We start from the raw sequence: 24035 nt of genomic DNA, 5'->3' as shown, positions 1-24035 counted from the left end.
AGAATTTCCCACTCTTTAATGCGCATGAACGCACCACCACAATGCACTGCGAAGGAACATGGCCGACTCTTGCCTAGGAGTGCTATCCACACGAGAATGAATGTGCTGTTTCCGTGTCACATCAGATGACATTCCTTAAAAAATAATCTGAGATCTTAGTCTGACAAGTTACTCTGACAGAGTATGTGTTTGTAATCGCGCTGTGAGGAGCCGACGAGTCCCTGCGATCATTTCCGGTGAGAATCTGTCATCAGTTACCAGGAGAGCTAACAATGCTATCCCCTTAGCAACTTCAGCTAGGTTGCGTTGGGTCGCACAGTGATGGGTTTAGTGTAATAATTTGGGAGCAGTCTTATCTGTTTTGTCCTTTTCTGTTTTTTTATCTGCCAGATTATGTCACCAGAACAGGGCTTTGAATTCCGGTATTAGCTACTTTGATTTATTGTGGTCAGTAGCTAGCTAAGCTAAGCTAAGCTAAGCTAACATCGACCAACGCTGACTGACAGCTTTTCTTTTTGTCTTTGTCACTCATACCAGGGGGTTTTAACGTAGTCAAACCTATGTCGATTCGTGTTAAATACTTTTTAATGGTGGTTAATATGTTAAAATGTCCAATGAATGCATTACATCAACCTACTGATATCTGTAAGGCCTGTACATTAGGTTTTACAAGAGCTTCTCTGATGTAAAAAAAAAAAAAAAAAAATGGCCTTGCTTTGTGGTGTTACACCGAATTTTGTGACCCGTAAGATAGGTTCCGTGATCCGGCCCCTAAACCCGTAACCCTAACGACCCAACGACTTAGAAAACTAATCGAGTTATAAGAGTGTCTGATACTGATACTGGGTCACAGGTTTTAGGAACATGTTGCTAATCGATTAATCGTTTGGTCCACAAAACATTAGAAAGCAGTAAGAGAAGTCTGTCGCAGTATCTTACAGTGACTTCATCAAATGTCTTATTTTGTCTGACCAACATTTTCAAATCCAAATATATTAAATTTACTATAATGTGAGATCAAGGAATGAAGCAAACCCAACCAGAATATAGCATATTTTTGGTATTGTTGTTGCTTGAAAAGTGACCTTAACAATTGATTAATTACAGCAGTAGTTGCCGATTATATTTCTCTTAATCAAATAATCAAATAATTGACTTATTGTTGTAGCACTATTAAGATCACTTTAAACAAATACAAGCAATACAGTTGTGTAAAAATACTCCAGGTAAAGGCCAGCATAATAATGAGGTGTTATTGTCAGATATATATAAAAAATAATTTAAAAATCAAAAGTAGTCAATATGCAGCAGGATGGCTTCTGTCAGTGTTATGTTGGTTGAGGCAGAGTCGGTTTCAACTTTATTTGTTCAATGTTTAGTGTACAGACTGATTTAGAAATTGAGTGTCTCTTTTTTTATTGTTCTGTTTACTTGGAACTGCACAGTACTTTGTTGAGTAAGATAAAAACAGATTTTGTAATTACAGATGATGCACAAAGATCAAATTGGCTGTTTAAATATGGAACATTTATTTGGTTACTTGAAGAAATTCTAGGAAATGAGGAAAAAAAGCTTTGTTAGGATAAACTGCAGGGTTGTACCACTTCTTTTCAGTCTACAGTTCATTAGAAACTTCTTTCAAATGTTATTTGAAAGAATATAATATAGTGATTTATTTTTGTTATTTGTGCTCTTTGGTTTTAACTGTTTTCTTTTGTGTATGTATGCCATAAGATGTTTTTTTTTTTGTAAAATGGTGGGCATGGCACAGAATTAGAAATAAAATAACTTCAGTCTGTTATGGAGGATGACAAATGACACAAGTATCAATAAGTGAATAAATAAAAAGATAAATAAATGTATAATATTGGGTTAAAAAACAAGTTAATAAATAAATGTGTAAAGGAAATAAATACGGAAATAAATAGGAAAATAAGTAAATGTATGAATAAGCACAGGAATAAATAAATGTGCAAATACATTTTTGAATACAGAAATAAATTCGAAAGAAAATAACAGAATAAATAAATGCAAAAAAAATTTACAGAAATAAATGCATAGATTAAAGAAAAAAATACATAGATGCTGAAATAAATCTGAAAAAAAGGTTGAGAATTAACATTATTTCTATTTTTTGTACAACTACATTTATTTATTTCTGTATTTATGTGTTTGTACGTTAATGAGTTAGGTAGTCCTAACCTCTGCATTTATTTATTTATGCATTTATGTATTTTTTGGTATTTATTTCGCATTTATATTTATTTTAGTATTTATTTATTTCCTTATTTATTTATTCATTTATTTATTTATACATTTGATTATCTTATAGATTTGGTATATACAGTCTTGAGCTGCAAAGTAACTAGTTTCCCTATCAGTGAAAGACATGTAGTGGAGCTACAAAAGATGTTTTTAAAACTGTACTTGTGTTCAGGGTTTGGGTCATTCAATTAAATGTTCCTCTCTCTGTGCCCAAATCTTTCCTGAAACAGGAGCACCTTCCTGTGACAGCTGACCAGAGCCAAGATGGCAGGAGTCGTAGCCAAGCGTGAGGGACCACAGTTCATCAGTGAAGTAGCTGTGAGGGGAAACGCAGCAGTGCTGGACTACTGCCGCACCTCTGTATCCGCCCTCTCTGGAGCAACGGCTGGCATCCTCGGGCTGACTGGACTGTACGGCTTCATTTTTTATTTCCTAGCCTCTTTCCTCCTTTCTCTGCTGCTCATTCTCAAGGCCGGGCGGCGGTGGAACAAATGCTTCAAATCGCGGCGGCTGCTCTTCACCGGGGGCCTTGTCGGAGGTCTTTTCACTTATGTCCTGTTCTGGACTTTCCTGTACGGAATGGTGCATGTGTACTAAAAAGATCTACCACAGATATCCCTGAATTAATCCCATCTAATGCTAAACCAATAGTAATGTCTGCCCTGCTGTTTGTAGATAAGCCTTTAGAAGACTTCTTCCATTAAGAACTGATGATTAAACGGAGGGTGTATCAGTAATAGTATGCAGAATAAACTGTTCTCTTATCCTTCCTGCTCCACGTTTAACTGTTTAACCTGTAACTCCCAATCTGTGCTCACCATCATCCATACAAGGAGAAGAGCCACAGTTATGATAATGTAGGTTGTAGTGCAGCAGAGATCAAAACTGCTAACATCCTGACAAGGTGAAAGCACTTTGCATTTCATGTACAATACTATGGTTAATTTATAACAAATCTGATTACTGATTGAAATAAATACCTCTTTACAATGTGTTTCCATATATTATTTATCAGTTCTCCTTTCAGGCAGCGTCATTTGTCGACATCCTGAAATAAAACATGACATACATTTGTTTCCAACAATAAAGACCATTCAATAAATAGTAACAGGAAGAACAAACGAGGGAGTCCATGCACGTCAGTGTCTTGCACTATTCATTAACAATCAGCCAGCAGTGAACGTGTCCACTCACAGTAGACTCGTAGCACATCACGACTGCGTTCCACAGCTTCACAAGTGAAATATATCGTGAATGAGGTTGTGTTGTAGCCATTGCATGGCCGATATCAACATACAGCAGGAAACACATCAGCAGTGTTTAACAGTAGATTTCTGTCACAACAGAGGTGCATGATGCATCCGACTGAAACACTAACAATTAAGACCGTTCACACATTTTTTTCACATATTGCTTCCAAGTGCAGTTTTTAAAACATTTTTTGACTCCATGCTGATGAAATCATTTAGACGGTATCTTTGCTGACCAGTTTAGCATAAATCATTCTGTCTGTTTTACTTAATCCAGTGAGGTTTATGAGTCCATCATGTCAAGTATTTTTACTGTGATTTTTAGTCCATAAAGGGCAATAGTTACAAAGAAACTACGGCCAATCATTATATTAACTGGAAATGATGCTTAATTAGTCTGATCAACAGCCAAAAAAGCTTTTAGGTATTGATTTTATGACATGAAATGAAGACACAATTTTGCATTTGTAAAGTAGTCATGGGCAAACGTTTGGCAATTCACTTCAAGAGACAGTTCACCCCAAAATCAAAAAGGCATATTTTTCCTCTGGCCTGTAGTGCTATCAATCAATTTAGACTGTTTTGGTGTGAGTTGTTGAGTGTTGGAGATATCAGCTGCAGAGATGTCTGCCTTCTCTCAAGTATAATGGAACTAGATGACACTGCTTGTGGTGCTCAAAGCGCCCAAAAAATACATTTGAAAACAGCTGACCATCTCCCTGGGCAGAAGGAAGCGTGCATCTGCTCATGGACGAGAAACTCCTTACAGCGCGAGATGTAAGCATTAAAGGTGTCCTCCTCAGTTGAGCTGTAACGTTAGCTAGCTCAGTGGTGCTAAGAGGCATAAATATAGACTGTGAAAGCAGTGTGATTGCTCTGGGGCCCGTGGGATGAAGGGGCCCGTAGAGAGAGCAGGCCCACTCAAGTGATTCAGAATGCTACCTTGGAGATATACCTGTGTTTAAAGATAAATGATATCATAAAGAAAATAGTGTCATTTGCTATACATGTTGACGAAAGGGCAAATCCGTCTGCGTCAATGTTTTCTTTTTATTATTTTTTTTTAAATAGTCAGTAGCCCTCTAAAACAAAATGGTGTGCTTTTTCTACATAAGCTATTAAATCTAAATCTACAGATATACTATAAAAACTCTTCAATTAAATGATAAATTTCTTACTGTCTTTTATATTTTTGTATGATATGCCATGATGATTGCTGGGTGATATGTATGTTGATGTTTCCCAGTGTCAAGTATCTATGTGTGTCAAGACAGTACATGCACAATAGCATGCACTGTGGCCTGTCGTATCTCTTATGCAACTGTGTGAGTCTCTCTGAACGTTGACACGTTTGGCAGGTTTGGTTAGTGGAAAGGAAATAGGTCCTACGTCAAAGTGCCCACAACAAAGCCTGCTGATTATCTTGAGAAACCAGATCATAATTTCTGGAAAGAGACGTTGCTATTGAGTTTTTTCAAATGTATTTCTATTTATTTATTTATTCATTCATTATTTATTTATTATGTCATCTAGTGCCTGGGTCTTTAACAGGGAGTCCATGACCCCTAAAGGGTCCTCAGAGTTACTGTTAGGGTAACGGTCACCAAATTACTGTTTGATAATTTAAGTTTCATTTTTTTTCCAGCAACAATATAAATATGACTGAAAATAAATGGTAAATGTACCTGCACTTGTATAGCGCCTTTCTAGATATTCAACCACTCAAAGTGCTTTTTACACTACGAGTCACATTCACCCATTTGCACACTGGTGGCTAAGGCTACCATACAAGGTGCCACCTGCTACTCAGTTTTTAACACACTCACACACAGCCATCGAGAGCAATTTGGGGCTCAGAATCTTGCTCAAGGATGCTACAACATGCAGGCTGGAGGAGCCGGGTATTGAGTAGCCAATCTTCCGACTGGAGGACGACCCGCTCTACTCTGAGCCACAGCTACCCCAAACACACTTCGACATTTAATTTAAAGCACAAAACGTTTATGATAGGATGACTGTTACCCATGAGTCCCTGTACAATCATGTGCGCTTGCTAACGCTAAATCCCTGTGCATGGTAAACTACTTAGCTGACAGTTACATACTACTGAATCATACTGGCCAATTAGCTGTATTGTTATTCCACGTGTACATACATTCTTGTGAGCAACAGTGGATTGTTCTGTAACTTTTCAAGCAAGAGACTCTGACATACCATCCACCTCGGAAACCACCGGCGAAAGTGCAGAGAGGAGGCTAACGCACCTTGCCATGCTACAACTGTTGCTTATTTAGCAGCTACAGGCAAGTGCAAACAAGACAAGACCCCAAATATCCCGAGAATTATCAACTCAGTTTTATACAATTTATGTTTGAGGGGGTCCCCGCTTTGTCTCTCTTTCAGTTACAGGGGTCCTTAGCCTGTAAATAGTGAAGACCCCTGATCTAGTTTGGAGAAGGCAGACATCTCTACAGCCAGTATCTCCAACACTCTGCAACTCACACCAAAGCAATCTAGACTGATATAAATAGCACTACAGGTAAGAGGAAATATACATATTTTTGATTCTGGGGTGAACTGTCCCTTTCAAGTCTAAGAATCATATCATGTCACTGCTAATCAGCGTTACCACAGTACTTTTGTAGATCATTATGTATCTCCCACATCCCAGCTTTGGACCCTGACCCAGCCACTGAAACCACCTCTCTGAGTATTTCTACATCAGTGTCCCGGCCCATGTGCACAGTGCTGAACATTAACATTTCTCTGGACCAACATATCAGGTATCACTGTAGCTAGTGTCATGCCAGCAGTCATGCCAGTAGATGAGACGTCAGTCCGACTTTTGGTTCCCCCTCTCGCAGACTGCTGCGGGTGATTCGTCTCACTCCACCTGCTAATTGTGTGAAGAGAAGGTGATGTGATGCCTCGGCTCTGCAGGTTGAGGAGAGATGAGGGCTGAGTATCGCTGTCCTGTGTTGCGTGGAATAGTGGGACCCCGTTTGTTCACAGCCAGCTGGCCCTCTGCGGTGGGAAAAGATTCCACAGTAGTTTCAGTTTCCTCTGGCTTTTTAGTGGAGTTGGCAGCGTCTCTCTCTGCAGCTGGTTTCCTGGTTCGCCTCTCTCTGTGTCCTGTCTTACCATCCTTGGATTTGGTCCGTTCTTTCCTGTTGCACACAGTGTGAGAGAGATGTGCCAATAAATGGGATGATTGGAAAATGGCTGATTTAAATAGATTTTTTTAAGTGGGGTTGTATGAGCTACTTATCCATAATCAGTGTATTATTTACATTAGATGGTGGTCAACATGCCCTAAGTTTAAAGAAGCAGACAGGCTTTTCTGGAGTCAGACGCGCTACCGTTGCGCCACGAGTTCTGCAGACAGGCCTTTCTGATGGAGAACTGAAGCCATTATCTATGCTCTCCTCACAGTTAGGGTTGGCTGCCAAACCTGGTACTTTTAAGGGTACTGAACGAATTATGCCGGTACAACCAAGAACTGATTCACGTCAAATCAATTGGTGCCGAATTTTGGTACCTTAGGGCAGTGGTTCCCAACTGGTCCAACCACAGGGCCCAGGTTTCTTCTTAGTCATTGATTCAAGGTCCACACAGTTTAATCTATTCAGATTCAGCGTCATACTTGCATTTGGTCATGTTGTTGAGCTGGTTCGCTGTCTCACTTAAGTAGCTGTCTGATTGCCAATCACTCTGCAGCAGGGAACTGCACTTCAACATAAAAGCTCTGTGCTGGAAATTCACTGAATGGATCAGCGACCCACTTTTGGACCATAACCCACCAGTTGGGAACCACTGCCTTAGAGTGCACCTGGGTGAGAATGCCAGGTTCATACGGGAGGTGGAATCACGAAGCACCCCAAGGCCAGAAGCCACCGGCAGAACTCCGTAGCCTGCTTCCCAGCTTCAGGGCACTTTGCAGCAGAGACAACAGAGCTCCCTGTAGCCCCCGGATTTAGAAAGGAGGTAGAAGTGCTGCAAGTGCCCTGAAGCTGCAACTTGTTCATAAAGGTACTCTTTTGTAATTAGCCTACAGAAAGAGTTAAGCACAGAAAAAAAAGGTACCATTGGGTACCCGTACTGAATTTGAGATATTGGCACCTATTCACAGCCACCAGACTCCTGTAACAACAACAGTAATTTTACCTCACAGCACACAGGAGTTGCTGGTCTACCACTGCCTCAATCAGTTTGACTGTTTGTGTTATTGTGTGAATCCTTTAAAACACCAAAGTCACCCAATAGCACAAACTAACTAACCGATCGAGGCAGCTGTAGACCAGCAGCTCCTGTGTGCTGCAAGGTAAAATTACTGTTTTTGTCAGTGGGGTCTGGTGGCTTTGAAGAGAGCATAGATAACAGCTTCAGCTCCCCATGAGGAAGGGTCTGACAGCAAAGTAAAGTGGTGAAAATATTCTAAATGTGCCGCACACTTAAACTGAAATGGATTGTTTTAGGCAGCTAAAATGTTTTGCTGCTGCCCCAACCATAACAGTACATTTCTTAGCGTCCATGTTGGTACTCTTGCCCGCTTCTCCAAACTTAGGCATGCGGATTGGCGGGTAGGTAATACAGTGACTGTGGATTAGTTCTTCATACAACCCCACTTAAAAAAATCCAAACCATGCCTTTATAGTTTGTGTAAATACAGTAAGTTGTACTTGAAGTTGATGATTTCAAACTTCCTCTCTCGGTAGAAGGAGCTCGTGTTCATCATGTACAGCAGTATCATGTCACATGCAAAGGCTCCCTGAAAGAAAAAATAATAATATCAGCTGGATTGTCATGAGCTGCTTATAGTCATTTATTTGTTATTGTCTGTCACCCTTAGTAACCACAGCAATATGACATTTGTCAGACTCGAGGCGTCACATGTTATCCACTGACACATCAACATAATATTTTAGTAAATGACTTACTACACCCAGCAGGGCAACACCCGAACCGATGGCAATTATTGTTGGAACAATATTGAATTTCCCAGCCTGCAAAACAATAACAGGCATTGAGTGGAAGTCTATTACCGGAATCATGTGCTTCCTGAAGACAAGAAACTGATCATATGACTGCTGTACCTGGCCATTGATCATTATATCAAAGCGAATCCCATACACTTTGTACAAAGTGCGAAAGGTTTCCCCTTTTTCATCCTTGAAATACCTTGCGTATCTGTAAGGGGAAAATATCAGTTTAAAAAAAGGTGTAAAAGATGAAAATAAAACAGAGTGAAGGAAATAAGGAAATAAAATGAGTCAATAAAATGATTGACTCATTTCTTGTTAAATGCCTGAAGGGACATACCTAAAGTTGTATCCGGAAGTGACCGAGTTGTTCAAGTTCATGTCCAAACGGGTGAAGCTGTACTCGGGATTACACTGTGATGAGTCCTTATCCAGGTCACAGTTCCACTCAATGAGAATACCAACAGACCCCCCCTGGCAGACAGAAACACTTTTTTTATTATTATTATTTATCTTATTATTTAATTAATGCGTTGTTACTCTTCATAACTGAAAGGCTTTGCACCCTCACACAGCTGTTTCTTCTATGGAATGTCATTTAAATCAATATTAAATAAATAAATATGGTGAAAGAATATGCATATACAAATAAACATAAATAGTCCTAGCCTCTTACCATTCATCCTCTAAAGGCCTTGCGCACCCACACAGGTGTTTCTGTCTATGGAATGCCATTTAGGTCAATATTATTTAAAGAAATATGTCTATGAAATGAATCCTGACATAAATCTGCCAATAAATATAGAACTAAATGTAAATATATAAATGAGTCAACATAAATAAATAAGTGAATAAATAAAAGCATAGGTTATTAATTCAAAAAAGGATATTTTATCAAAGGACTACTTTTTAAAAAAAACTTTTATTTCCTAATATGACTCAGGGCTGCTCTGGTGCTGCTGCTTCGATCTGAATCTGTGTGATAACCACACCCCATTTATTTAAAGGGCCAGTGTGTAATATTTGGCATGGTTTATTGTCAATCTGAATCTGAATCTGAATATTCTACCCATTAATATGTTTATACAAGTGTATAATTGCTATAAAATATATATATATATATATATAGCAAGGGCCTTGCTTTAGAGAGATCGCCATCTTGCGCTGCCATGTATGTAAGGCAGCCCCAGCGGACAATCCAGCCAGCCAGAGAACGCGTTTCGCGTGTATAAATGAACCAACGAAGACAGCAGAAGGAAGGAAGAAGGAGGAGGAAACAGCAGAGAGTGTTAGTAGTTCGTCGATAGAGAGTAGTGAAAAGTTTTTTAGTTATAAAGTTTGCGAATGGACCACACTTACCACGCAACAGGAGAGAATGAACCCGAACCGTCATCTGCGAGGAAAAGAAGGTGTAACTTCACTCCTTGTGATGCACTCTCTGCAGCGCTTTTCCTCCTGATGATATATCTCCCCAACGATAGCACCGAATCCCATTCTGTGCATTCAGCCTCTCTTCTCGCCCGCTCAGCATCAAACACATGGAGCTCCTCATCTGTATGCTCCGGCTCAAACAGGTATGGCTCTGGGTCTGTGTCTGCTACAAGAAACTCTTGAAAATCGCGTTCAAAGTCATCCATTGCAGCGACTATAGTCCGGAGATATTGCTAGGCTAAATAAACAGCTGAGCTCTGTTTACAGGCTACGCTGTCAGTCAGTATGCGGGCTGGAGATTGAGCAGAGAGGGGAGGGGGGGTCCCCACTCGGCATGGTAAACGAGTATGTATGTAAAGTTATGAAGTGTGTCTGTCACGCTAGAAGAGTCAGAGTTTGGGACGGAGTCTTTTACCCCCTGGAGTGTTACCGGAGTTTTTGGAGTGCTCAAATAAACTGGCCTTTTTCCCGAACGCTCCTCTGGTCTCCTGCTCATGAGGGATTCATTACAATATCGTAACATGGCTTAGATTTCTAAATAAACATACAACTCGTCACTAGATAGACCTACTCCTGAAAAACTCGTGCGCAAAGCTTTTTATCCCTACGAGGCCACCGTCATTTACCCGACGGGAGGGGTGAGCGAGTGAGCCCTGCAATCTAGAATTTGACCACTGATGTCGCTGTTTTCAACCCATTTTACACACTGGCCGGAAATGGAAATTAAAAGAGCTAACATTAAAAGAGAAACAAATGTGGCATTAGAAAATAAAAATGTCCTGAAATAAAAAAAAAGGGGGGAAATATGAAATAAAAGTCACCTGATATAAAAATGAATAAATAAATAAAAACCTGTTTATTAATTTATTGAACTATATTGACTCATTAATATATTTATATTTAAATTTATATAATCATGGTCTCTTTTTTTCATGTATTAATGTATTTATAAATGGATTTATTTACATGGAATGCCATTTAAGTCAATATTATATTGACTTAAATTTCAATATTTCTGGCTGATTAGACCTTTAATCAGGTTGAAGGCTGGTGGTGTTATGACGGGAATTACGTTACATCACCAATCTATATGAACCAATAACAATGTGCTTTTTTAAAAAAAAAAAAAAAAAAAAGCCTTTTCACAGCAATTTGTCTTGTCATAGCAGGAGAAGCACATGTTACTGATAACATTAACAATGGCTCTTCTCTATTCAAGTGTCCCAGTTAGACATAACCAGTGGTGGAATGTAACTGAGTACATTTGGTGAAGTATTGTGCAAATGTAAGGTACTTGTCTCTTTTTTCATGCCACCTTATAGTTATAAACCACAGAAACATATCAGCTTCCAGTGCAAGCAAACCATCCCCTTAAAAAGCCAATCAAATGGCTTAGGTTTAACAAAAAATGTGTGTCACTGGACATCAACAGGAAGTGAAGAGACAGAAAGAGAGAATGGTGGTAAATGTCGCCTGCAGGATGTTGCAGATGAAAACAGTTTTTCCTCTTTCGGTGCCTAGAACAGTTTTTCTACCCCCAAAATCTCCCCAAGAAACAGTGTTGGGGAAGCTACTTTGAAAGTATAGCTTTGCGCTAACGCTACTTAGAAAAAGTAGTTAAAAATACCTATTAAAAAAAAAATTAGCTTCTTGCAAAAAGTACCCACTTGTTCACAGGTCATACATAAAAAAATATACCCCAGTAGTCATGGGAAAGTGCAGGAACGTCAGCTTTGGTTTTGTACACAATGTCCATCTTGTATGTAACATTACAATGTAGCTCACTTATTAAACCTTCACTAAATGTTAACACATTCACCTTTATATGTGTTGTTAGATTTGTGACTGATGTCTTTTCAGAGTGTATTTAAAGTGTATTTATAGTTTTCTTGGTGAAACTAGTCAGTGTCGTGTACTTGCTGAAGTATGACCATGGTGATTCTTCCTCAGGGTGAGATTTGGGAGGTTTATTCATGACATGATGACGCTGTTGCTGTGCAGACACTGAGCAACACCCGCACTTTTGCACATGCACTGAACAAATGTCAGAAGTGTGTTGTGGTGGCGGCTGCCTGACGAATGCACATGCCTTCCCAGCCGGCAGGATGAAAGTTAAATGGGGCGGGGCTGGTCAAAGGGGGTTCAATTACAGTAGAGATGCAATGGAAAGAAAAAATATATATATAAATATTTCTGTCCTTTAACGGTCCAAATATGTTTGTAGTTTCAGTTGTAACAACATAAAAAATGGCCAAAAAAAAAGCCTGATTCCCTTCAATATGGCTGCCATGGGTCCTCATCAATAATAGGCATGACTGCATTAATAATTGCTTTGTGGTGCAAATATGTTTCGATAGTTATTACTGAAATTACAAGCAGCTAAAATGGATTTCCATAATTCATCAACGAGACACTCTATTTGGTTTATGATCAAATGACTGCGAGGAAGCCAGGAAGTGAGATCACTCCCACACACACTTGACTGACTGATGCATTTGTATCATTTGTACCTTTGCAGCCATCTCCTGGAAGTCATTTCTGGTCCAGCTGACCACATCTCCGAGGCGGAAGATGGGGCAGTACAGGTTTTCCTCTTTGTCGTAGGTGCACTTTTTCAGGTAGCTCTCGTCAGAGGTTTCAAGGACATTGGACCTAAGAGGTCAACACATATGTCAGATTATCAGGAACGTTGGAAACCAGTTTAATTTTCTCATTAAACATCATGTATTGTTGAGTTTAACCATTGCTTGGTTTTCCTAAACCTTCCTCTGAAGTTAAAGTTTTATTCATCATATTTTTATGGAAAATTGGGGATGTGACCATTTTCACTCTCAAGGGTGGTCGGGGGGAGTCTATCCCAGCTGACATTGGGTGAGAGGCGGGTACACCCTGGACAGGTCACCAGACTATCACAGGGCTAACACATAGAGACAGACAACCATTCACACTCACATTCACACCTACGGACAATTTAGAGTTATCAATTAACCTGCATGTCTTTGGACAAAATGTATAGTAGGCAAGCTGTCCAGGATGAAAGCCCGGTGTTGTTGGATCCATCCACCTCCCCTCCCACCTGCCCTATCGGAAATCATACTGCTGCAACAGGTTGCGTCCAGCAGCAATGACACTGCCCGTCTGTGTATCACACTGCCATGAAAGGTGGCTATTTGACAACTTCGCAGTGAGACCAGCTTGTGTCAACATGGTCTTATTCCAAGTTGTGACATATTGCTGCTTTGTCAGTGGATTTTCACATTACGCACTAGGTACCTGTCCTGTGTCTGCTGTGGACCACCGGGATGCCACTACCAACGTCAGGATGTCAACAAAAACACTTGGTTAGGTTTAGAAAAGAACACCATGGTTTGGCTTAACATTCATAAGGGAGGTGAACACCAGATTCCAGGGTGAAAGTCCAATGGTAAGTATCCTCCTGCGTCTGCTGTGGATGTTCCGGGATGCCACAACCAACACCAGGACGTCAACAAAAGCACTTGGTAGGTTTGCTGGTGGGGGTGGAGGGGGGTGTATTATAATTACTGCCTAGACTGGAGAGATGGAAACTGACTAAGACACACCTGCTTCTGCCAATTCAGAGTCACAGAATTCCGTCATCTTCTCATATTGGCATATTTGACCTTTCGATCTTCATCTCAGTCACCATTACTGCTTAGAAAGCTCTTGTACTGTCTTTTACAATCTCTTACTTAGAGCAAAATACCATTATGTATGTCTTAGAGGTTTACTCCACACACACACACACACACACACACACACACACACACCAGCAGCAGCAGCAGCATCATATACTGTATATCAATCACAGACACCATTACGCCCTCTGGCTCTAGGCAACTGGATGTGCCACACTGTAAGATGTGTACTGCTGTCAGCCACTTTGAGTAATCCCTCATTAAGGGGGATTTGTATTACTGGCCATTCCTCATTCAGCATATAAAGAAACATAAAGAGAGATAGCTGCTGTGTAATTAGGAAAAGATCTTGAGTGATGAATGAGCTTGTTGCATCTCTCTGCTGTCTTGCAGAGGGGACAGCAGCAGCAGCAGTTCGGCTCCTGCTGGGCTACCCCCATCTGATCGGACACCTGTCCAGGGCAAGGCCTGCTGTCAAGGACGTCTCAGATGACTGTTTCACTGTCTCACTCAGTGCAATGCACAGGCTGGTATAAATAGAGGCTCTCTGCACCCTAAAGCTATTTAAAGCAGCCATTGGGATACGTATATCCCCCTCAGCTCACTCACTGATGTATGACTCGAAACCACAGACACGGCAGCTATCAGCACCACTTACTTGGAGAATTCAAACTTTGGAAACCTGATGAAATTCTTGATGTAGATGGTGAAGTTTTCCGCTTCGCTCAGTAAGGGCTCTCTGGAAGTGAAAGAGAGAGGCAGCTGTGTTAAACAAAAACAAAACAAGTGGAGCTGACAGGCTGCATTAGTAATAAATAGAACCTGTGAAATAACTCCGTCCCCGTGAGGGGATCAGAGCGAGTGTCACTGTAGTAGCACAAAATGGCACATTTCCAAAGGTCTATTGGGGGGGGGGGGGACTCACGTGGGTCTCTTGCTGTGTTCGACAGGACACCAGGCGTGAATCTCACAGGTCCCTGTGCTGTTTAAACACACGCCGGTCTTTATTCCTGACGGAGATAGCAAAGATTCTTGGTTTGGTGGAGCTTAAAGAGAGTTAATGTGAAAATAAGACAAACTGGAATAGTTTTGTGAACCAGGGCTGCAACTCATGATTATTTTCATTGTCAGTTTATCTGTTGATCATTTTCTCAATTCATCGATTAGTTTTTTGGTCTAAAAAATGGTGAAAAATGTCAATCAGTGATGACCTCAACATGATGACCTCAAATGTCTTGTTTTGTACATAACCCAAATATATTCAGTTTGCTGTCATAGGGGAGGAAAACAACCAGAAAATATTCACATTTAAGAAGCTGGAATCAGAGAATTTTGACTTTTTTCCCCTTTAAAAATTACTTAAATCTATCAATAATCAGATTAGTTGCCAATTATTTTAATAGTTGACAACTAATCGCTCAAACGTGGCAGCTCTAGTACTGTTGTGTGAAGAAAGGTGTACCATTAATGTATTACAGGATACTGTTGAAACAAAAACATATATATATATATATATATATATAAATTAGTAATTTAAATGTAACATCTTTGCAATAGCATTGAATTTAAAGGGACAGTTCACCCCAGAATCTAAAATACATATTTTTTTCTCTTAGGACCTTGGTATGAGCAGTTTCATGTGGGAACTATTTTTTTTCTACTAAACTACACCTGCTTATCGTATCACAGTGCAGACGGAAGCATGAATATATTCATGGGCGACAGGATCGTTTTTGTGACAACGAGAGACGTAAACATCAGCCCTTTTTATACTGCCTATTTAAGGCGGGAATGTAGCGCCGTTATCGCCTCACCATTCTCTATAAAAGGTACGATCGCATAATGGGGGGACAGAGTGATCTAACCCTTAAGCAGACAGCAGAGGTAGAAACTGAACTGCACTGAATCGACATCTGTGTAAAAAGGACAGCTGGCAGGATGGGACCATGGATGGGACAGGTGTAACATTTTGATAACGTGTTATGTGGACCCACTGCTGGGAGATTTAAAGAACAGCTAAAAGCAGTTAGCAGCTAACTCAAAGAAGAATAAAAGCAACTGAAAATGTCTGAAAACTGGGGACACAATGAGGTCTGGGAGCTCCTCACCCTCCAAGCAGAGGACGAGATCAGCCGCCAGAAAGTGCTACCTGACGCATGTGTTATATGTCACACTAGAGGCCTGCGCTGTCTTGTCACATGTTGGCATGCTATCTGCAATGACAAGCTGTGGCGGTATTATGCTGCCGCTGTTTGGTTCTCTGTGGTTCTCACAGCGTTCATTGCGACCCTATCGCGCGATCTCTGTATGAAAAGGGCTATTACTGGCATCCTCCTCAGCTGAGCTGTCACGTTAGCTATCTCAGTGGTGCCAGGTGAGCTAGCAGTAGATGCACGCATGTTAATTTGGGTGGCAGATGTAGTTTGGTGGAAAGAAAACAGCCCCTACATGAAACTGTATCCAGATCATGATTTCTGGAATGAGACATTGCTGTTGAGTGTTTCAAATGTATTTTTTTGGCACTTTGAGCACCACAAGCTGAGTGCCATCTAGTTCCATTATAGTGGAGAGAAGGCCGACATCTCTACGACTATGGTGACCAGATACAAACAAAGCCTCATTTCCACCAAACACTTTCAGTATGGTACCTTTGGAACCAAAAGTAACCCTTCAGACATGGTACCTAGACCCTAGCGTTTCCACTGCAAACAGTATCCTTAAATGTGGGCAGCGTTGTTGTCACTCACTGCTCCGTCCAGCACTCACTGTGTTTCCTCATTACCGGTGACACATAGGGAAGTCTGCACCTTGTTTATTGTCCACAGAACGAGGCTGCACGCCAACATTTTCAGAACAAAATAGAACAGGCTGCAGTGAGAGTCTCTCTCCATGGGATGTTTAAAAATAGTGTGTTTGTGCATTTAGTCCTTCTCAGACAAGCTTGGGGGCTAAGTGTTGCTGGAGCCCACAGGAACGGCGCTCTGCAACACTTTTTTTTTTTTTTCCCATTGTGAGGATTAGAATATATGCAGTCCAAATAACCCGGTCGAAATTAATATATATAAATTCTTGAAGATCCACTCATTAATAAATGTATTTTTGTACATGTGTGCATTTCCTTTTCTTTCTGATAGATTCCTTCATATTCCACCTAAATCTGCATAGCTTGTGACTGACAATTTTCCCCATTGGATGTGGCGTATACAACAGCAACAGGATCACATGCACTTGACCCATGCAGTTTGATTAAAACCAACTCAGCCCTGTGATGACAGTGTTCCCTGCTTTCTTTACAGCCACTGGATAAAAGCCAGATTATAGAAAAGCTTCTGTCCTGCAGTGGTTTGACTTTTGAAAACTAGAGCCAAACAAAAGGCGGTAAATCCTTTGGCTATGTGGGGCGCGGGACAAGGGATAAAAAACCGAGTCACCCATTCTAAATCTCCAACACTCTATAAGTAACACGAAAACAATTTAGACTGATTAAAAACACTACAGGTAAGAGGAAAAAAAGTGAACTGTCCCTTTAAAGTAGTAGTAAGACAGTGTGTTAACAAGACTATACTTGTAAACTGAAGTTATTTTTCAATCATACAGACACGATGAAAAGGTAAACCTGCAATTGAAGCTAAATATATTCATATTATGGGTGTTTCATATTTGAAGTGTTTGAATGATCCTCACCATGGCCAGCTATTACAGATTCCCCCTCCGGACAATCATCATCACTTTGACATTGTCCATCTGGCACCTTGTTACTCTGAAAGATATGAAAATACAATTCTGTAGACATGGTAATGTGGCACAGTAATTTTAGACATTAGCATGGAACAAATGGAACAATTAAAAGCCAATAATGGCATTCCTCTTCCCTTTGTAGGCTCACCTCAGCACAGAACCTCAGCCTCTGGTTGGGGGTCTCTATGTAATTTGTTACTATGAAGAACACCTGTTCACCCTGCGAAATAAAATTAGGCCCAGACAGTTAGACTGAGAAGCAAAAGGTTAAACAAATTACACATCCAGGAAGTTCAAAATTGTTAAATCTGTGGCGACAGATGCTGAGGCTAATGATATCCACTACAGCAGACACTCAATCGCCTCATAATCTCTCTTGACAGGTGAGTAATTGGGGAGCGCTCTGACATCAATATTGGTATTCTGCAAATTGAGATAGACTACTAGATAGATAGATAGACGGACAGACAGACTCACGTTCGGGGGTATGACATAATCCTCAGCACTCCACAGGTGAAGCCCCGTCTCTGAGCTGTTGGTCAGTGTAACACCTTTAAGCTTGGTGATGACGGAGGTCTGGATGGCCTCCTCTCTCTCCTGGTAACCTTTCTTCACCACAAACACCCACCTGACACATTCATCACACCATCACAACTCATTAACGTTCTCTTACATTTGGTTGTGGACACTTTTGATGATCAACATGGACACAGTGCATCAGTGCATAGAATCTGTGATGCCTTGTTGAGCATCCTGTTTGTGTGACATACTATACTATGACTTCTTAGGATATTTTTATGGTATGTTATACCATGACTTTTTGTCATGACATTTTTAATGACATATTTTAATGACTTTTAATGACACACTATGATTTTTTTTTTTATATTAAATGACATGCTATACCATGACTTTTTTTTAAAAAACATTTTTATGGAATGGTATGCTATGACATTTTTGGTGACATACTTTATCATTATTTTTTATGACATACTATATTATGACTTTTTTAAACTTAATTTTAATGGCATGCTATATTGTGATTTTCTTTTTCATTTTACTATACTATGGCTTTTTTAATTTTAATGACATACTATTTGTTATGACATACTATATTACTTTTTTTTAAATTCCATGTTTATGTCATATTGTACTATGACTTTTTATTATTATTTTTGTCCTAGTATACTATGACTATTTATGACATTTTTGGTGACATACGTTATCATTTCTATGACGTACTATATTGTGATTTTTTTAAAATCATTTTTATGACATACTATAATGTGACTTTTTAGTAAGATTTTTTTGACATACTATGTAATTTAAAAAAAAAAAAACATTTTGGAAAAAAAAATTACTTTTTCATGACATACTATCCTATCATTCTAAATGTTTTTTTTAACTATACTTTTTATTTGAATGACATACTATACAGTGACATTTTTTATGACAAACTATATTACCATGTATTGTATTACGATATTCCATGTTTATGTCATATTGTACCATGACTTTTTATTATTATTAATAAATATATAATGACTTTTTTATCTATTTTTCTTTTTTTATGGAATACTATACTATGACTTTTTATTACATTTTTTTATGACATACTATGTCATTAATTTTTATGTCAAATATTGTAATTTTCTATTATATTTGTATGCCATACTATATATACTATGACTTCTTTGTAATATTTTCATGACCTACTGTATTATGACTTTTTTAAATGATATTATAGCATATTATGGCATTTTTATTTTTATTTTAATAACATATTGTACAATGACATTTTTATTATTATTATTATTATTATTATTATATTTTTGTGTCATATTGTACTATGACTTTTTTGCCATAATATACTGTGACTAATTACAGGGCCATAGCCTACTATGACTATTGTACATTGTTAAATATTTGTATGACATACTATACAACAACTTCTTTGTGATATCTTTATGGCATAGTATACTATTTTCAGGATGTTTGAATGACATATCACAGCTTAATATGACCTTACATTTTTATTGAGTGCTATTATGACTTTTTTTAAGAGTTTTTTTTTACATACTTCATCATGATTTTTTTTACGGTATACTATACAATAACTTTTTAAATTACATTTTTGTGGCACACTACATTATAACTGTTCTTCATAAATTTTAATGGCATACTATACTAGGCTATTTATTACAATTATGACTTTTTAAACAACACTTTTATGACATACTGTACCATGACTTTTTTAATGATATTTTTATGGCACAGAACACATTTCTCTGACACACTACACTATGTGGTCCGGGGTTGACAGCACACAAATTATAGCTGTCGAAGTGCCGACACCAGCATGTGGCAGATGAAAGGAGTCATGTTAACGTGTAAATGTACCCTTGATGACATCACAGAATATTTCATGCATCTCCTCTGAAACTACTCTGAACTATTTCTACACTTTCAAGTGAAACTGGGGGTGACTACAGCATCTAATGAGCACAACACACAAAAGAAGTTTCAGACATGACATGGCAATAAAAGCACTGCACATGAACATGACCCTCCCTCCCTAACATACAGTACATGCCACAGAGCCAAATATGATTTCATAAGCACCCTGCAGCCACCACACTGACAATCCCACAGTCAGATATAACAATTAAGTTTCAAAGGTCAAAGCAGATCACATTAACCCTCACCATACTGTCACCTGCTCACTTTTCATCATGTCTCCTACATACATCAGCATGACACCACTCAGTGAGGGGTGGTGGGATCTGGTGACTTCCTGTCTCTACAGCAATTTGACACATTAATGAATTCACCAGCAACTCTGTCTGAGACACAACCTTCTTTTATAAAATAAAGTTTAAAATGTAAGCACTGCCACTTTAACAACAGCAACAAAGTCAACGCTTTCAGGCGAGCCCAACTATTTTTAACTTTGTGAATCACTTTCATAGAGGTTACTTTATTCCACGCTTGGACAAAAAAAGAGGAGGCATGCATTGCACTTCACCCAATTATGTATCCCAGCACGGCCAGCTGATAGAGTCTGAATAATATCCCGATTTTCCTGTTCTCGGCGATGACATATTTTTCTGTCTTGTAGTTGAGGAGAGACACGAAGAAACCTCCCCAGCCTGCCATTTCTCCCGCACGGTGGACTCGAGTGAGACAGCAGCTCGCAGGCTTCCAGCTGATATGTACAACTGCTGCACATGTCATGCACCGGGCAGACCCATTCAGAGAGAGGGGCTGCAGGACACCGACACCGCTCTGAGACAGCTGGAGGAAATGTTAATGATTAATTTCTGTCGCTTTTTTTTTTTTTATTATGTGTCATGCACACAAACCCATGACCATCTCTCATGAGTTGGCAAGACACTATTTCAATATAGTTGCAGTGATCAGACATAAACAGGTGTAATCTTAATGCTCAGATCTACTAATACTAAAGTACTAAAGCTGTTGTACCAAAGTATGCCACAAAAAAAAAAAAGGTTCATGACTCATGTTTTTCCATGGTCATCCAATGTTGATGTCATTCTTTTATTTATATGAAATTAATTTTCTCTGACCTCACAGGTCCAGTGTGCATGATTTTTTTTAATTTTATAAACATTTTTTATAACATTTTTTTCAATGTAGCATGAAAAGCACAACCTACTCCCTAAAAAAAAAACCCTGAAATAGCCAAAAAATAAATCTTGTGACTCTCCTGTCACTAACATATCTGAACCATGGTACCTGGACGTTACTAATAGCAAACAATGGAGCCAGTTCAGAGATTACAGTGAGGCCACAGTTTATAAATAGTAATAAAACTGTAATAAATAAAACATAAATCAATGCCTCCACTCCACTCCATGTAGATACCATACACTCATTGACAAGTGTCATGAAATAAGTTACTGCATTTAAGAAAAAGAACAGTAATGTGTTTTGGGTGTATTGGCAGTAATTGAATAACCTATAAAAAGTAGGTTTTCTTAAGTGTACCTGGTTGCAGTAACATGTTTCTACAGGAGTCCAGAATGGACAAACTACACACTGGCTCTAGACAAGGCTATGCGTTTTCGCGTCGGCCGTAGTTGGAAGCCCCTTCCCCTCAAGTTGTGTTGGAAAACCACTCGTGAAACTGTTTTATTTACAGTTTTTACTGGTTTAAATCATCATGTCCGTTTGTTTTGGAGAGGAAGAGACGTCTGTGGATAATTCGGCTCCCGGTAAAGACCTCTTGAAGGTCGGGAATTTAAGTTATCGGAGGAAAAGAGGTGAGCACATATTAGCAGGTGCTGGGCTAGCGGTGTCCGCGACATGCCAAACAGCGTCGGAGAAACACTGATTTGTAACGGTAACCTGCTTTTTTCGGTGCTTTTAGTGGTTTAAATCACCGGGTCCGTTTGTTTAGAGAGAACGAGACCTCTGCGGATAATTCGGCTCAGGGTTAAAACCTCTTGAACGTCTATTTCCAGAATAAAGTGAGTAGACATTAAGTTATCAAGGGAAAAAGGTGAGTACACAGGTGCTGGGCAGGTGGCCACATGCTGAGCAGCATAAAAGAGACACTGATTACTGGTTTAATCAACTTGTTGTTTTGAAGAGGAAGAGACCTCTGCATATAATTCGGTTCCTGGTAAAAGAGACAAAGGGATTTTAAGATTTTAATGGGATTTTAAACAGATGTTTCAGATGTTTGAAGATGCAACTTAATCCCTCTGAATTTTACACACTGCTCCTTCAGATATCACTCTTTAGGCTTAATCCAGATTGACTACAGTGACTTTTGCTTTGGCTAATATTGCTGTAAAATAACTAATTAGCTAATTAGTTTTTGTTGGGAAACACGAGTGGCATTAGCTCAGTCCATAGGGACTTGGGTTGGGAACCAGAGAGTCATGAGTTCAAGTCCCTGTCAGGACCAAATATTGAGTGTGAACTGGTGGCTGCAGAGGTGCCAGTTCGCCTCCAGGGCCCCTGAGCAAAGCACTGAACTTCCAACTCCTCATGGTAGGTGCCATGGGCAGAGTTAGTTTTAGTTTTACCTTTAAAAAAATCTATTTGTTTTATTTTGTTGACTTTTATTTATTTAAGTCTTGTAAAAATTATTATTGTTATTTCATTTTATCTTATAAGTATTTTTTTTAATTCATTATAAGTATTTTTGTTGTTTCAGTTTTACTATGTGAGGCACTTTGGGCTACATGTTTATTTGAAAGGTGCTACATAGGCAAGGCAATTTTATTTGCACAGCACATTTCATACACGTGGGCAATTCATCATGCTTTACAGGGTAATAAAAATAAAGCAAAGGTGAAAGATTCACAATTTCAAAAGTGCAAAGTACAAGCAAGTGATACAAGAGGTACAAAATTATAGGGGCAAGCTTGTGCAGTTTAAGAGAAAAATAAAGTGAAAATAAAACAAATATACATCAAATACTCCTATATTTAGAGACACAAGTAAATTAAATTATAAACAATTAATGGATAGAGTATGCAGTGTAAAATAGGAAAGATTTTAGTTTTGACTCAAAAGTAGTCAGAGTCGGGATTGTTTAATATAAACAGGGAGGTTGTTCCAGGTTTGTGTTGCATGATAACAAAATGCTGCTTCATCGTGTTTTGGTTTAACTCTTGGGACAGCTAGAAGGGCCAGACCAAAATGTCCTTGGGGTCATCAGAGGGATCATACTGCACAAGCAAATCAGAGATTTATGTGGGCCCAGAGCCACAAAGTGATTTACACCTAGTTTTTCTGGTGCACACCCACAGGGTTGTTTTCCCCTTGGCTATGTTAGTGGTCAACGAGCAGCAAGATTTTGAAGTAAATTCTCAGTGACTGGTTGCCAGTGTAAGGAGTTTTAGAATGGATGTCTTGTGGTCTTACTTCCTAGTTACCGTCAAGACCCTGAATAAGTTGCAGTTGTCAAAGAACTTTTTTTGAGAGCCCTGTGAACAGACAATTGCAGTAGTGTACTGGAGGTAAAATTGTGGGTAAGCTTTGTTAGGTCTTGCTTGGACATTATTCCTCTGAGTCTTGCAGCATTTTTAAGATGGTAGTAAGCAGATGAAGTAACAGATTTGATGCGCCTTTGGCTTTCTGAGTCCAAGACAACACCAAGATCTCTGGCTTTACTCTTTGTAATAAAAGATAGGGATTCAAGGTAAGAGCTGAGGTTCTGGCTGTCATTCTGTGCTCAACGACAGTTATCTCTGCCTTATCTCTATTTAGCTGGAGAAAATTGTGTTTCATCCAGTCACTGATTTGTTCGATGCAGTTATTCAAACATCCAACAGGTGTATAGTCAGCAAGTGTATGTGAAATGTAGATTTGCATATCATCTGTATAATTATGGTAAGTTGCTTTATTATTTTGTAGAATTTGGCCTAAAGGAAGCATATAGAAGTTAAACAATAGGGTCCCAAGATGGATCCTTGTGGAACCTCACAGGCCATGGCCATCTGCTTGGACAGAGTTTTCTAATCTTTGCAATTGAATTGCATCAACAAAGTTGAAGCTGAGTGAAATGCAATAAAAATACTTTGAAAAATGAGATAGTGTACTCGAGGACTGTCTTTATCATATGATACTCAGAAAAAACGCTGGTGCTCTTGAAGAAAAGGGTCAGCACATGGGAAGAAAAAATGAACTTCAGGCACTCGTGTGAAGCACGAACAGATGCATTTGAATGCATGGCTGCTTAT

General features: G+C 39.2%; 2 protein-coding genes across 2 annotated transcripts; one reads left to right on the top strand and one right to left on the bottom strand.

Annotated features, from left to right (window-relative positions):
- The first annotated feature begins 42 nt into the window (after positions 1-42).
- Positions 43-3259, top strand: emc6 (ER membrane protein complex subunit 6). Its single transcript, XM_049592311.1, has 2 exons — positions 43-236; positions 2496-3259. Exon 2 carries the CDS (start codon positions 2530-2532, stop codon positions 2860-2862), a length of 333 nt encoding a protein of 110 aa, XP_049448268.1. The 5' UTR covers positions 43-236; positions 2496-2529; the 3' UTR covers positions 2863-3259.
- Positions 3260-3392: 133 nt separating this feature from the next.
- p2rx5 (purinergic receptor P2X, ligand-gated ion channel, 5) lies at positions 3393-20613 on the bottom strand. The gene is made up of 12 exons (XM_049592310.1): positions 20345-20613; positions 17797-17947; positions 17468-17539; positions 17266-17341; positions 14507-14591; positions 14240-14320; positions 12436-12577; positions 8835-8968; positions 8609-8702; positions 8453-8518; positions 8195-8283; positions 3393-6682 (listed from the first exon to the last, which is right to left on the bottom strand). The coding sequence occupies exons 1-12, from the start codon at positions 20551-20553 to the stop codon at positions 6412-6414; spliced, it is 1470 nt and encodes a 489-aa protein (XP_049448267.1). The 5' UTR covers positions 20554-20613; the 3' UTR covers positions 3393-6411.
- Positions 20614-24035: the final 3422 nt, after the last annotated feature.

Source organism: Epinephelus fuscoguttatus, linkage group LG12, assembly GCF_011397635.1.
Source record: "Epinephelus fuscoguttatus linkage group LG12, E.fuscoguttatus.final_Chr_v1".
Taxonomy (NCBI): domain Eukaryota; kingdom Metazoa; phylum Chordata; class Actinopteri; order Perciformes; family Serranidae; genus Epinephelus; species Epinephelus fuscoguttatus.
This window is presented reverse-complemented; position numbering and strand designations above follow the sequence as displayed.

Excerpts from the sequence above, each read along its gene's own strand:
- emc6 (XM_049592311.1), top strand. The coding sequence starts at position 2,530 with ATGGCAGGAGTCGTAGCCAAGCGTGAGGGACCACAGTTCATCAGTGAA.
- p2rx5 (XM_049592310.1), bottom strand. The coding sequence starts at position 20,553 with ATGACATGTGCAGCAGTTGTACATATCAGCTGGAAGCCTGCGAGCTGC. Across the intron at positions 14,321-14,506 it reads GAACACAGCAAGAGACCCAC|AGAGCCCTTACTGAGCGAAG; the intron begins GTGAGTCCCCCC and ends TTTCACTTCCAG. Across the intron at positions 8,519-8,608 it reads ATATAATGATCAATGGCCAG|GCTGGGAAATTCAATATTGT; the intron begins GTACAGCAGTCA and ends ATTGTTTTGCAG.